The sequence below is a fragment of the Corvus brachyrhynchos genome, unplaced genomic scaffold, assembly GCF_000691975.1.
Source record: "Corvus brachyrhynchos isolate BGI_N302 unplaced genomic scaffold, ASM69197v1 scaffold3, whole genome shotgun sequence".
Taxonomy (NCBI): Eukaryota; Metazoa; Chordata; class Aves; order Passeriformes; family Corvidae; genus Corvus; species Corvus brachyrhynchos.
This window is the reverse complement of record NW_008237619.1, coordinates 7073223-7086781: the sequence shown is the minus strand read 5'-3', so window position 1 is coordinate 7086781 and position 13559 is coordinate 7073223. Positions and strand designations below refer to the sequence as shown.

General features: G+C 43.4%; 1 protein-coding gene across 1 annotated transcript; it reads right to left on the bottom strand.

Annotated features, from left to right (window-relative positions):
• Nucleotides 1-3352: 3352 nt before the first annotated feature.
• On the bottom strand, nucleotides 3353-10894 carry LRRC58 (leucine rich repeat containing 58; the record flags this gene model as incomplete). Its single annotated transcript, XM_017731646.1, has 3 exons — nucleotides 3353-7679; nucleotides 9152-9429; nucleotides 10737-10894. Coding segments are annotated over 3 exons (645 nt in total), but the record flags the coding sequence as incomplete, so codon positions are not given.
• Nucleotides 10895-13559: the final 2665 nt, after the last annotated feature.

Below are 13559 nucleotides of genomic sequence, written 5' to 3'. Positions count from 1 at the left end.
CAGGAATACACCGCATCAGGGCTTTGCCAGCCACTATTAATGCATCCCATATTTACAACAATAAGCCAAAGCAAATACCTTATTCATGTAGAGTTTAAATGTACCATGCCCACAGCCCTCTATCAAGAGGTGTGGAGGAAAACGAGATGCTCCTGGACATGTTGCACCATGGTTTTCTTCCTCATGGCCCACAGTTGCAGAGACCTCTGAGCACGGGGATGGAAATACCTGCTGCCACAACACGCCCGGCATATGCCGGCTGTCAGCATTCAGTCAAGGGAAGTTTTTGCCTCCCAAGGCAATACTTCTCCCCTCCACATACACACCAAACAAAATTTGTTTTCCTAGAAGCACTACAAAGTGTTTCTAGGCAGGATTCTTGGAGGGCTGTGCGTGGGACTAGGGACAAGCCATAGCCAGGCACCACAGTGTGGGTTTTCCCTATAAACCGTGGCAAAGGGTCATCTCTGAGCACGTTTTCAAAGTGCAAGGCAGCCAGATGGGGTTGCAAGTTGTGAAAGACCAACATAAAGTTTCAGACATTCCTGGACCATTTCAAAACGTGTTTTGACGAGCCCAGTTGCATGGGGTTTTCTGCAAGGCCTTTTATGATTATATCTCTCAGTAGAAGACTCAGGACTGCTTTAAAGAAAGAAAAACAAACAAAAAGATGCAATTTAACTCCAAATACCTGAAGAGACCAAGTAGGGAACCCAACTTTGGAAAACACACTGCAGTGTTTATTTGAAGATAAAAACCACTGCAAACCACTCGGGTCTGATTTAGCTTATAAAGGGTGTTTGGTTATATAAATGCAAGGGATGTTTTAAAGTCTTCCAGCAAGCCCCTTTCAGCAGTGCTACTCACAACAGAAACAAAGTGCTGGGTTCAGCCACTGCTTTCACCAGGCCCCCTGTGCCTGTGGGGAGGTTTTATGAGCAGGGGTTGAGTTCAGGGCCCTGTGAGGGAGAGCACACACACGGAAACAAAGCACTGTCCCAAGTAGCCCAGGGGAATCCTCTGCCAAGGAAGTACAAGAAGTGCAGTGACTCGTTAACCTGATGCAAAAGATGTCCCCAAAAGGACACGTTTACCCCAGCCTTCAAAAAACACCCATGTTTGGACATGCATGTCTGCATGTTGGAAGCAGAGGGTTATTGTTAAGGGAAATGAAAGGTCCCCTATTTCTAGCATCCAGGTCCCCATCCATACTCCTCCCCGTTCCCATGAAATGCCAGTTTGGTCAAGATTTGTTCAGTGTTACACTGCTCACAAGGAGAATCCATCAGGCCACCTACACCCACCACGTGGCTGTTCCTGAGGCACCACAGGCTGCCCTCCCGAGTCAACAAACAGCGTTTGCAAAGCAAGGCTTTAGAGCAGCCACGTAACGTTGGCTGGCACAAAGGACATGGCTTGCTCAATATTGCACATTTGTTATACACTAACTTTTACTAGGGATGCCAGGAACACCAGGAATTACTGAAAAGTATTTTTCCACAATGGCATTCTCCTATCCATTCTCAAAGCCCTAAGGCTGAAATTTACTCTTTCAGGGACAATCCTCAGAACCAAAAAAAATGCTGTGCCTTTCATACATGTCCTTTCACCAGCAGTAAATGTCTGTGTCCTTGCAGATGTAAAGGGTGATGTGCTGACCTGCTGGGCTCACTCTGTGACCCCCTGTCCCCAGCTAAGCTATGACCCTGATGAAGGGTTCGTTTGCCCTCCCAACTCACCTGTTCATCAGTGTCCAAGTCAAGCTCAGGCAAGGATCCTGTAACACTTTGGTCTGTCACGTTCCCTTGCACGAGGAACGACAGAGCTTGATGAAATCATTTATTTGCCAACACAATGATCTTCAGAGATGTGTAAATGGCAGCCAGCCTTGTGACACTCTGATGAAAGGGTAATATTTAGGATAAATATACAACTCACTTATCAGTACTGACTTTGGGTCCTGCTTTTTTATGGAGTCAAGGAGGGGTTACAGACAGGGCACTTGGACAACACTCTGAAGATACATTAATCCTTTACCACTCTGAGAGTAGCTCTGAGCTGCTACCAGTAGGTCCCAGGCCAGGACACAGAGATGGCCCTGCCTTTCTTTGATGCAGCACTTGGACTTTCTCCCAAAATTTCTTTTTTAAAAGGTTGGCAACTGCAACTCACAGCCTTAGTGCAAAGGAAAAGGTGCATACATTCAGCTCTAGCTGTCTTGATCACCTAAGGCAGCATGTCTGAGTAGGAGAAGTACAGCTCTACTTTATGATGACACACTTCCAATGAATGCATCAATGGAACGCTTCCCTGTCGATCTGTGCAACTGCGTGAGCCTAAAATGTCAATCTGACATTCTGAGCATCTGGTTCAGCCCTCTACGTCACTCACGTTTCCTCTGCACCCTTTCCATTGCTCTAGCACTGAAGTCAGAGGAGAGTCTGAGAGCCAAGATTTGCTCCCAGAGACTAAAACATGGGCAACTCATGTCAGGAATCAGCACTTCTGGATTTTGTTTCCAAATATAAGGTAGGCATTAAGAAGGCACAGAAAAGGGTATCCTTAAATTAGTTAACAAAAAGAAGTAAGAATGTTCGCAGCCTGGCTATTACTGCAAGGTCACTGCACTCCTCTGTACTTTATGTTACTCAAAATGGAGCTGCTGCATAATTTGAGAGGTTTTTCATTACATATGCAGTTGAACTATATCTGAAATAGTTCCTGCCATGTCATTCTTGCTTCCCACTCTCCCATTTTCCGATACACCACATTTCTTCACTGACAACTGGTAATTGCACAGCAGGATCCGAAACATTTTGGCAATAGATCACAAAACTCTTCAGGATGTAGGAGGAAATATGGGGTTACTCAAGAAATGGGAACACATTAGCCAGTTAACATGATCAGAAAATTAGCATTCAAAAAGTCATTTAGAGGTTTCAAGGTTAGAATATTAAGAGGGAAACAATTCACAAAGTTTAGAACTGTTGTTTCATATTGCTGGAAAACTCCACCATGACACCACCTTCTCTTGTTTGGGTATTTATCCAGTCTGTGAGTTACTTCTGCCTTTAAACTGTGCAGCAAATCTCTGCAACACTATACCAGAAGTAAAACAGGATCTGGTTCTGTAACACACACTGGTCTGTCACAAGTGGGCCCCAAGAGCCAGGAGTTTCAGCAGTCCCTTTGGAAGTCTCACCCACTCTTGGTTTTACACAGCACAGGTCAAATCCCATCCGCTCCCCGACCACATACAGCCCCATTTTAATGCTTCCAATCCTACAGAAGTTCTGTCTGCAGAAACACCAGAACTGAGATGTCGGAAAATAATGGACAGACAACAGTAGAGTAACATTTTTGTAGGTTTAGTGTTTGCAATTTGTTTTACAGCTTATAATGAAACACTGTTAGAGATAGTTTACATTCATATGTTTCAGGCAAAATACAATTTTAAAATCGTAAGGCACTTTAAGATGTCCTAAAACAAATGCTTATTTAAAAATTCAACAAGAGGGCTGGATGAGAACCCTTTCTACCCTTAGTGTTCTGGTCAGTAAATTATCAATTCTCTACTCAGGCAGGCAAGTGAAATAATCAATAGAAAGGTTTCCAAGACAGAGTTACTGCTGTATTAGTGTGCACTCTGGAGCAGTCTATTTCAAAGTGTCTTCAGTTGGGGAGAGAGGGCATGGTGTGAATAAGATGCATTAAAATAGTTCTTTGAACTGGGCAACAAAGATGCATTGCAAGGATTAAGTTTCATTACTTTCATTGGATTAAATTCCTTCCATTCATTATTGCCAACAAGAGTAAGGAACAAAAAGGAGCTGGTTCTCCCCTACCCTCCCCCCCAGTCCCATTATAATTCAACACAAGATTTCAAAGACTTAAAATGACCAGGAGAAGCCCATGAAAAACTGCATCTGGCCACTTCAGAGTATGTTTAAATATTCATTACTGACTTCCTCAGGTCTCACCTCTTATTAAAGAAAGAGAAACATAAAAGAATTGGCAACTGTCTAAGTTGCTTCCCATCAAATTGATATTTTGCTTCTTTTTAACATGACCCCACTGTTCCCATCAAGTACCTGCATTCAGAAACACACCAGCAGCTCTCCTTGGCAGAGGCATGGTGGGGCAGGGGATGAATGCAGGCAGGGCCCCAGGCCCAACGGGGAAGAAGCAATGAGCAACTTTGCTTAACACACTTGGGTCTCAGCTTAAAAACAGCTCAAAAGCTGGCCATGCTGGGCGGCTGTAGCTACAAAGGGACTGATACCCAAACACTGACTGAAGACTTCACTTGAAGATGCATCTGTAGGAGTTGAAATCTGCTAAAAACAGACAGAAAACAAACAGACAGACAGTGGCAAAAACACTGCCTACTTCTCAGGACCCCTGAGAAGGGAATGATAGAAACTAGCGCCTATCATTAATCTGAGTATTTTCAAGTTGTGTCTTACCTATTTTTGCCCAGTACACTTTCGAGTCTTTGGGGGCTAACAATTGCTGAAAAACTACTCATGGGGATTCAATGTGTTAGGCACTACAATACACACCTGCATCCCTAGTCCTCTCAAAACTATGTCGGAGGGAAAAAACCTCAAACCCAACCAACCAGTAATTTGTTTTTCCTACAAGTTCTTGATTGTTTTAAATTCTGACTTACTTGAATTGCACTTTAAAGCCCAGCAGCAAAAAGAAAACTTGGTAGCTATATTTAGGAATATATATATATATATAAAAATTTTTAAGAGTCAAGACATTTTATCAAGTCTAAAAATGCATAGATAGCAACTGCATAAGATGTCAAGTTTTGACCTGGCTACAGTGAAGAATCTGTGAAAAAAAAGATTACCCTAATAGACCATATAATATTTGGGCAGAAGTGGGATGCCTATTCAGTTAGGAAAGAAACTGCAGTTAAGGATCAAGCTAAATTAGAAACAGCCACCACTGGTCTGAACTCATCACACACAGAGGTGCTACTGTGCAAACAGGAACTCTGATGAAATCTAGCTTCGTGAAGTGAAAAAATGCATGACTTCAAGGCAGCTGCTGCTAAAGACAAGAAAGGAAGGTGGTACCTCATGGCCCTGAGCTCAAAAGATCGTGAGATCTCAACTTGTGTGGCTCACTTTTGCTGGCAGGAGAGTCAAGCTCTAGATCACTCAGTTGACTGCCATGGTTATACCAGCAGGCAAGTTAAAATTGTGGCTCTGGAATCATCTTACTGTCGTTCAGCATTGGCGTGACTATGTTCACTTGGGACAGCAAGAGGCATCTGAAAGATGAGACAAACGAAACAGGCCACTCGCTGGTTATAATTTCACTAACAGCATGCAGTTGGTTTCTCACAAAATCTGTAGGTTCTTCTTCCAAAGCAAACCTCACAGAATTTGTTAAAATGACATCCAGTTGCTTGGCACATACACCTTATTGTGTCTTAAAAATACACTTTAAAATAATTACTTGGAAAGGCATAGAGCACATGCAATTAATTCCCTGCAGATCTATGCACACAGGGAGTCACATGTGCATGTAGGAACTAAGTTGCAATGATTAACAATGGACAGAGTACTATTTTACAACCAGGTAATGTCTTTCAAATTCCAGTTCTTTCCAAGGGAACCTGGGGAAATAAAGAGTGCTGTCAAGGAAATGCAAGGCAAGAAATTCAACCTGCACACCAAGACAGACCTTGTTCTTCAGGTCACATAAAAGGAAAAACTGTAGTCTCATTAAAAAAAAAATCACTAAAGTTAGTTATAAAGAGCAGAATTGTCAAAGTGCTTTAATACATAAAGTGTCAAACATAATTAAACAGGACCATTAATGCAGAGCTGCCATAAGATGTTCAAATGGGTACATGTGTTTTCTGAATGCAGGAGAGACACGTTTTTAAATTACCCTGTAGGGCTGGAGTGGGTTAAGAAAGTTTTTCTTGTTCATTTCAGCTTCTTAACATGATGGTTTTGCTCTGCTCATGCATTCAAAGGCACAGTTGGATTTACTCTATCAGAAACTGCATCAAAAGGACTGTCTACCATGAAATATTAATAAAGGGGCAGCTCTCACTGAGTGAAACACACAATAGCCTCATAAAGTTGACTTATAGATACCCGTCAATTTGTAGTATTAATTTTATAAGGTATTTCTTGATGCTTAAAAATTCTGAGCTACTTTCTGCAGCTTGCCTTTAAACATAGTTTTAAGATAACTCAGTGTATTATTTGAACCATCAACAGAGTGCCAAAGCCATTGCAACAAGAGCAAATGCAAACAAATAAATATGGAAGACGTTTCAAAAGCACCTCATGCAAGAAGCTCAGAAAACATGCCTTTGCCTCCGTACCAGCTTTTCCTCTCCTGTTAGGAATCAGGAAAAAAGACATTCAATCTCCACAGCACTTCTCTGCGTACTTTCAATTCACTGAGCTGCTGTGTACATTAGGCAGGTGACCTTAAAGATGGAAAGTTTAAAGATGGAAAGTAACTCTACCAAGCACAGCAGAGCAAACTGCAGTGGGGAAATGTGGCTGTTTATAAACAAAAAATGTCAATCAAGACCTTTCCTGCAATTCACAGCTGTAAAAGCAGATTTGCTCCAAATCTGTGAGCTGAGACTCAAAAGCATAACACAGAGCATCACATCTGGTCCCTTGCACAGGCCACAAGTCTGAAGTAATACCGAGTATAACAGAACAACTTGTCTGTTTTCTGAAGGCACCATAAAGGCAGCAACACTTCAGGTGTAATGGGAAGAAGATGGAGGAGGAAAAATAACAAATACTCTTAGGAGACACTAAGAGCAGCTTAGTATGACAAGGGAGAAAAAAAAGGTGGCTCAGTTCTGTGATGGCTATAACATCTGTAACAGTACAGAGACCCTACACCTCTAGGCAAAGGAAGAGTAACCAGAGTCTGGAAAAACCTAGTCCTGAAAAAAAAAAAAATTCAACTTTCATTTTCAGTGGATGGGTGTAAAATCTGTAACTGAGATCAAAGGAGACAGAAAGGAATCAAACTGCTATATAAAACACTGGGGTCCATACATACTCACATGGCATCATTAGCCTGTTTCTAATTTACCACAGTGTTAAAGGATCTGGGCAGTCTCCTTTGCTCTGCAGGATGACTGAAGTCCAATCAAGTTTCATATATTAAAATCCTTCTGAATCCGCCAGTGAGAACAAATCCCTCTCCCAGCCCGTCTGAGGGAGGGGGGTGCCTCCCAGCCAGGAGACATTTCTAACAACCCCAGGCAACCTACAGGCAGCACGCTACCGAGTTAGATCTCCTAAGCAGCACTGCACCAAGCAAGTCTAGGCTTGCTAAGATGTTCTGGCCCTGCATGGACTTGAGGACAATTTCTCATGAGCCCTTCAGGCCAGTGGCTCATGCTTCACCATTCCATTATTGCTTTTCAAATCCATTTTCCTTCCCGTCTTCCCCTCTGGCTGCCCGTTATCCCAGAAGGACTTTCTGCATCCTGTGCGCAGCAACGCTGGCCTCATCCTCAGAGTCAGACTCGCTCTGGGAAGTGGAGCTCTGGGAGGCAGAGCTGAAGGGAGAGGAGCACTCTGGGGAGCACAGGTAGTGCATCAGCGGGAGCCGATACTTCCCACAGAAGTCAACGAACTTGATCTGTCTGACGCAGCTGTCAAAGTACACACCTGTGAGGGAGAGGAAACAGGAAAAACATGAGACCCTGTGCCCAGAGACCTGCAAACTCTGCAGGGCTCTTATGGCTGGAGCACATGCCTTGAATTAGGATTTAATTGGCACTGAACTGGATGCAGGAGCAAAGAGGTACTGGTGGAAGGGACCAGGATACCTATGAAAATGTGTAATTTCTTTTCTTAGTAAAGAACTCCTGTAAAACTGTATTTTTCTTTTTTTAGCAGTTATTTGGTAGGTGATTCAGAACAGCACACTCTTCACGTAAAGACACAGGGCAGTTACTTCCAAATAATGTGGAAATTTCTTCTAACCATTAGGGAGAAAACTTGGGCTGGGAATTTGCAAACTTCTTAAATGTCAAATGAATTAATGCACTGTATTTTCAAACTGGTAGAACCTCTTCTACCAGCTAGTAAAAATGCATTCACAAATAGACCTTCACAGCTCTACTTTTCTTCTGCTTGAGTGAAGTCACCACGCTGAGCTTGGATGCTACTTTCCATGGCAACAGTCTTGCTGTAACGCACAATTATGTTCTCTTCCTGTCACAGCAAGTGATTTTAGACGCTGACATTTTCAGAAGTTTCCAGCAGTGTTTTAAGTCCTAGCTGGTCAGGAGTAAGCTTTTCTCCTGCAGTGCTAGAGCAATGCTGCTGTACTGTGCAAGTTCATAAGGCATAGTGAAAAAGCACAGAACCAATCCACTGTTATCCAAGCCGTGCAAAACTCTTAAAAAAAGAAACTTTTCTTTTCCTCCCAACAGAAGTCCCAGCCCTTCCATCTTTGCTTATGGAGCGTGCTTTGATACTGTCCTGTAAGAAGATAACATTATGACTGCAGGGTAGATACTAATTAATGATTTTTTTCCCCTTAATCTTCTAAAGGCTAAATGTGCAGATCATTTACTCTGGATAAAGATTAAGCATTGAGCCAAATTAAGCCCAAGCATTCCAGGCTGTTTTATTAAGTCCTCTCCTTCCAAGAACTACACGCTAGTGGTCCCAAGCTAGAACTAAACAAGTTGCTGTTGGTAACTGCTAAGCAATAGAGCCACTCTCCTCTCTTCCATCCAGAAATGATGCTCACCATTCAGCAAGAGTGTCTGCGAAAGTTCTCCTGTCCATTACTTGCTCTGAGCTATTTCAGGGCAAATGGATCGGAAACTTCAGACCATAAAACCATACTGGAGTGCTGGGATGAGCCACGAAGACTCTGACAGAAGTGCTGTCTTATATTCCCATGCAAATACAGTAAACCAGTACTACAACTCTGAATACTGTTCCTAAGGGAACAAGGCTCCTTAAAGACAAGTTTGCAGGAGACCTGGAGCCAGGGAAATACAGGCAGAATGTGGATGCAGTAAGTAACACTTTGAACCTGAGTGAGCTTATAAAGTCATGGCAAGTCAGAGGGAAAGGAAACCATCAGGTAAGAGCAGGAAGCAGAGCTGCAGAGGTGAACTTACCCCCGCATTTAGGATTGGGACAGTTGCTGGCCAGGCTCAGGTACCGGACAAGACTCTCTGGGAGATCACTGGGAGGGTAGGGAATGTTGCGAGTTTTAACTGTGCGTCCAGCCAGTTCCTGAAGGCTCGGGGGATTGTAGGTCAGGTCACGCACAAACCGCACCACCAGCGGGTTCCCACGCAAGCTCAGCTCTTCGAGGTGGACCAGGTTAAGAATCTCTCGAGGAAGGTAAGTCAGCAGGTTATTGTGCAGGCTAAGGGAACGCAGGGAATGCAGCCTAAGGATGGAGATGGATACCTTGTCAAGATGTGCAAGCAAAATTGCCACACAACTGCATTACGCAGACCTAATTACTCTCCCCTCTCCCACCATCTTCTTTTTCTTTGGCTTTTCTCCCTTTTAAAACATAAATTCATGCTAAAAGAGCTGCTCTTACTCCAGCACACACAGTGCATTAGAAAACTTGGCTCAGCACCGGAGTACCTGCTAAAGAAACACAGTCTTAAACATGCTGCTGTCCCTCTCAGTATTCTCCACACACACCCCCAAAAAAGGTAGAACAAAAGTGTACAAACTGAGCTCTTTCAGGGGACATAACGTTTCCTTGTACCCAGTGCACGCATCAAGAACAGTCCCATGCAGTGCTCTGAATAAGTCACCTGCTCTGTCTCATGCATTAAAGATGATTGCTGGGAGGCAGCCAGCCCTGGAAAGCCCCATGTTTTCACTGCTTGCGGCTGCACCACCTCGCGCTGTGACACCACCACCTCTGAGCAAGGTCAGGCCAGGCCAGCTACGGCACAGGGGACAAGCAATTTTTTCGCTTTTGGACGAGGCTCTCCTCTCTCAGGAAGCACAAAGCAATGCTCCAGCATGGCATCCAGGGCTGCTCCCAAACTTGTAAAAGTTACAAGACATTGTATATCAAGAATAATCCCACTACATCATCAAATTCCAACTCGGAGAACTCCATGCTGCCATTCAGTTGTTTTTAGGTTACAGCTACACCTCCCATCTTCATTTCCCATCTTAGGCTACACATACAGAGCTGCAGCATCCTCTTTCCCCCATTATGAACAGATAAAGCACTAATCTAGCCCCTAGAACTATGCCGTAGGATTAAATGAAGACTCAGAGATCCTAAAGTAAGGAATGCCAAGGGAGCACAGGGGACGGTATAACATAAAAGTACAGAAGGGTTTGGGGTGAAGGGCAAAACAGATCAAGCATTCATTACTAATAAAACAGTACCACTCTTACTTCTTAAGGCAGCAATTTATCTTTTCTGAGTTGCCCAGGTTCTTTTCAGGACCCTCTATACAAATCTATTAATTCACTGTAAGTTGCAATCCCGGTGAGTTTTTTAAACACTTTAAAAGAGTTTTTTGACCCTTTGATAGAGTTTACCAGATCATATATTCATGGTTTGCCTGCAGTGCACCATGCCAGGGATGTTCTTTTTCAAGTCTAGTCACATTAACAAACTGAAGGACAAATAGGTCCTCCCAGGTGCTTTCATCCACGCACAGAGAAAAAGTTCAAAGAGTTAATTACAGCTAGTGGCCAATGACAGCAAATACTCACTGTGCCAGCTGAGGTGGAATGCTCTGGATCTTGTTGTCACACAGAACTAGATACCTCAGAGAAGGCAGTTTTGCTAATTCAGGTGGAATTGCTGAAATGAAATTCCCTCCAAGGTATAGAAACTCTAAACTGAAAAACAGAAGAGAAAACAGTGCATTATTTCATTAATTTCAAGTTTCCTTTAACACCTAGGTTTTCACATCTCTGCACTTCTTAAAGGAAGCTGACAGATGACTACCTATGAGATAATTTGCTGAGAGAAAGAAAAAAAAAGCTGAGTTGCACATCAAAATTACAACAGAGCTGATGTTTCACAATAGATAATGTTGAGATTTTACCTCCAGACTCCCGCAGTCACCCTTACACCTGCAGGTAGGCACCAGACAACTGTGTATTCCTACACCAACCCCTTATGCAAAGCTTGTGCTCCTATTTCCAAGGAAGAGCAGCCTGCACACACAGGGTTTGCAGCCCTGACACAGATCCTGCTGCAGCCAGTGGGAGCTCTCTGTTTTGGTAGGAGCAAAGCATGAGTGCAGTGTCTCTCCCTGGAAATCCTGGCCCTGCCCCAGCACTAGTTGCTCTTTGTGGAATCATTTGACTCCTCGGTGACTAACTGGAACCTTTCAGCATTACTCAGAGGCAGCCGGTCCCACTTTGATACAATTCACATACCGATACCACAGCTGCAACAGCACAGAGTGCACCTAAGTCACACAAGAACATGCATGCAATTTCTCAGAGATTGATTTCACTACACTGAAGTCATGAAGCTCAAAGCTAACAGAAACCATAGCTGGGCTTCACTGCAGTTTGGGGCTAAATCAAAGAATCACTGGATGTCCTGTGAAAACGCAGTGGATGGGAGACATGAATGGAGAGAGGCACTAAACCCCTTCTGCCAGGTGGAGCAGCCAGTATTTGCTGTGCATCTCTGCCCTTCTAGGAAGAAAAATTGGCAAGCATTTCTCTTTGACATAATAGCTTCAAATCCCCATTCCACGGACTCAAGTAGCTTTCTTTCCCTGTTCTCGGATGTTGTCTGAAAGAGGAGCAAAGGCAGGCCCAGTGTGGGTACTTCTTGCTAATCACAGTCCAGCCAAGATTTCTTCCGTGTTTGAAAAAGGTGGATCCCATAGTCCTGGTTCAGTATCTCCAGTACACACTCAGGTTGCCTAACTACAATGCACCTTGGCCTTCTCTGATCCAAGCATTGCCCACGGGCCAGGGAAAGTGAACACATCAGGCTCCATCTTTAAGTAGAGGTTATAACTTCCCTGGAGTAGGAGACACCTTCGCCTCACCCCAGCAACTGAGAAATGCTATGGATACAACTGGCACAGAAACACAGGAACAGAGCACCCAAGGGACACTGTGGTCGACCCAGACAAGGTCTGAGCCCTGAAACTCTGTGCCACAGCATATGTGGAGCGCAGAGGAGCTCCTCCCTGAGACTCCCCCTGGGATGGAGCAGGAGAACAGGAGAGAGAGTCTGTTTCGCTCAGTTCTTGCAAGAAACTTGAACCCCAGAGATCCAATGACAGCATCTGCTTGGGCTAGAGAGGCCACTACTGCAGCACAAAGGTGCACATGCCCAACAGTGAAGGACAGAATGACAGACCTTTGCAACACACCAGGAGATGCTTGCAGGGCTCAGCTTCCCCCGGATTCCCTTATATTTTTGGAGTATGTCAAAGGCAAGCTAAATAATTGACATTTGATAAAGTGGATACAAAATTAGGCCTTAAACGGAATTTGATTATATGGAAGGCAGTAACTACAGACCAAGTGGGACAGCACAGTTGGAGATTACTCTGAATGTGAAAGAAAGTACACGGGGAAAAACTGTCACCAATCGCCCCTGCTCCAAAGTAACCTCTCTTCTACTCAGACAACCTGTAGGTGAGGAGTGGGGGTACGAGGAAGAGTGCTGTGCAGAGACCATGTCAAGGAGAGATTATTTTTAATTAACTTTTGATCCCCTAACAAAGCCCTGAGTTTTAACCAAAATTCCTCCTTCGAACCTCCATTGTTTCCCAATGTGGATTTAGGCTGCTTTGGCTCTCACTAGGGACTTAACTGCTGAGTATACAATTCCTAGGCATATTTTAACTCCATACCATTGCTGGAGCCCACACCAAAAACTGTTGGGCAAGAGAATTCTAGCAATGTGGATTTCAATATTTAAACAAGGTTTACATGCATACAGGTTTGCACTTCCTAGGAAAAGTGAATAATTAACTCCTCATCCTTTGTGTTTGAGGACACTAATGCCTGTAAAGTAACATGGCATAAAACCACATCCTACCAGGGAAAGAGAGGATGGCACATATTATTTAGTAAAAATATTTAGGAAATTCATTTCAAGGCATAAAACGCATATGTTTCAAGAGTAGCCTACTGTACAAACTAAGTGTGCAAAACCACTGCCTACAAACTTCTTACAGCTTCAAATCTGTTCTTTGTAAAGTCTGTAATGAGAACACTCAGTCATACCGCACAGGATACAAAGATCTAACATCAGAATACAAAGTGTCTCTACCTAAAAACCCACTAAATAAAGTAACTTCTTCATTGGCAACAAAATACTTCTTAAAAATGTTTTCTTTTCACTCATCTTCTGAATCACTGTTTTGGGGTCAGTAGACTAAAAACTCATGGGGCCCAGTCTGCTACAGCAAATTCAGAATTTCCACATCAACTTATGGTATTAATTAGATGATTAATTTATTAAAAAACCACAGGGAGGAGTTTTTGAAATGACAAAGAAACTTACTTAAAACATAGAAAAGATATTCTTACAGTTTCCATTGAAACACCGCT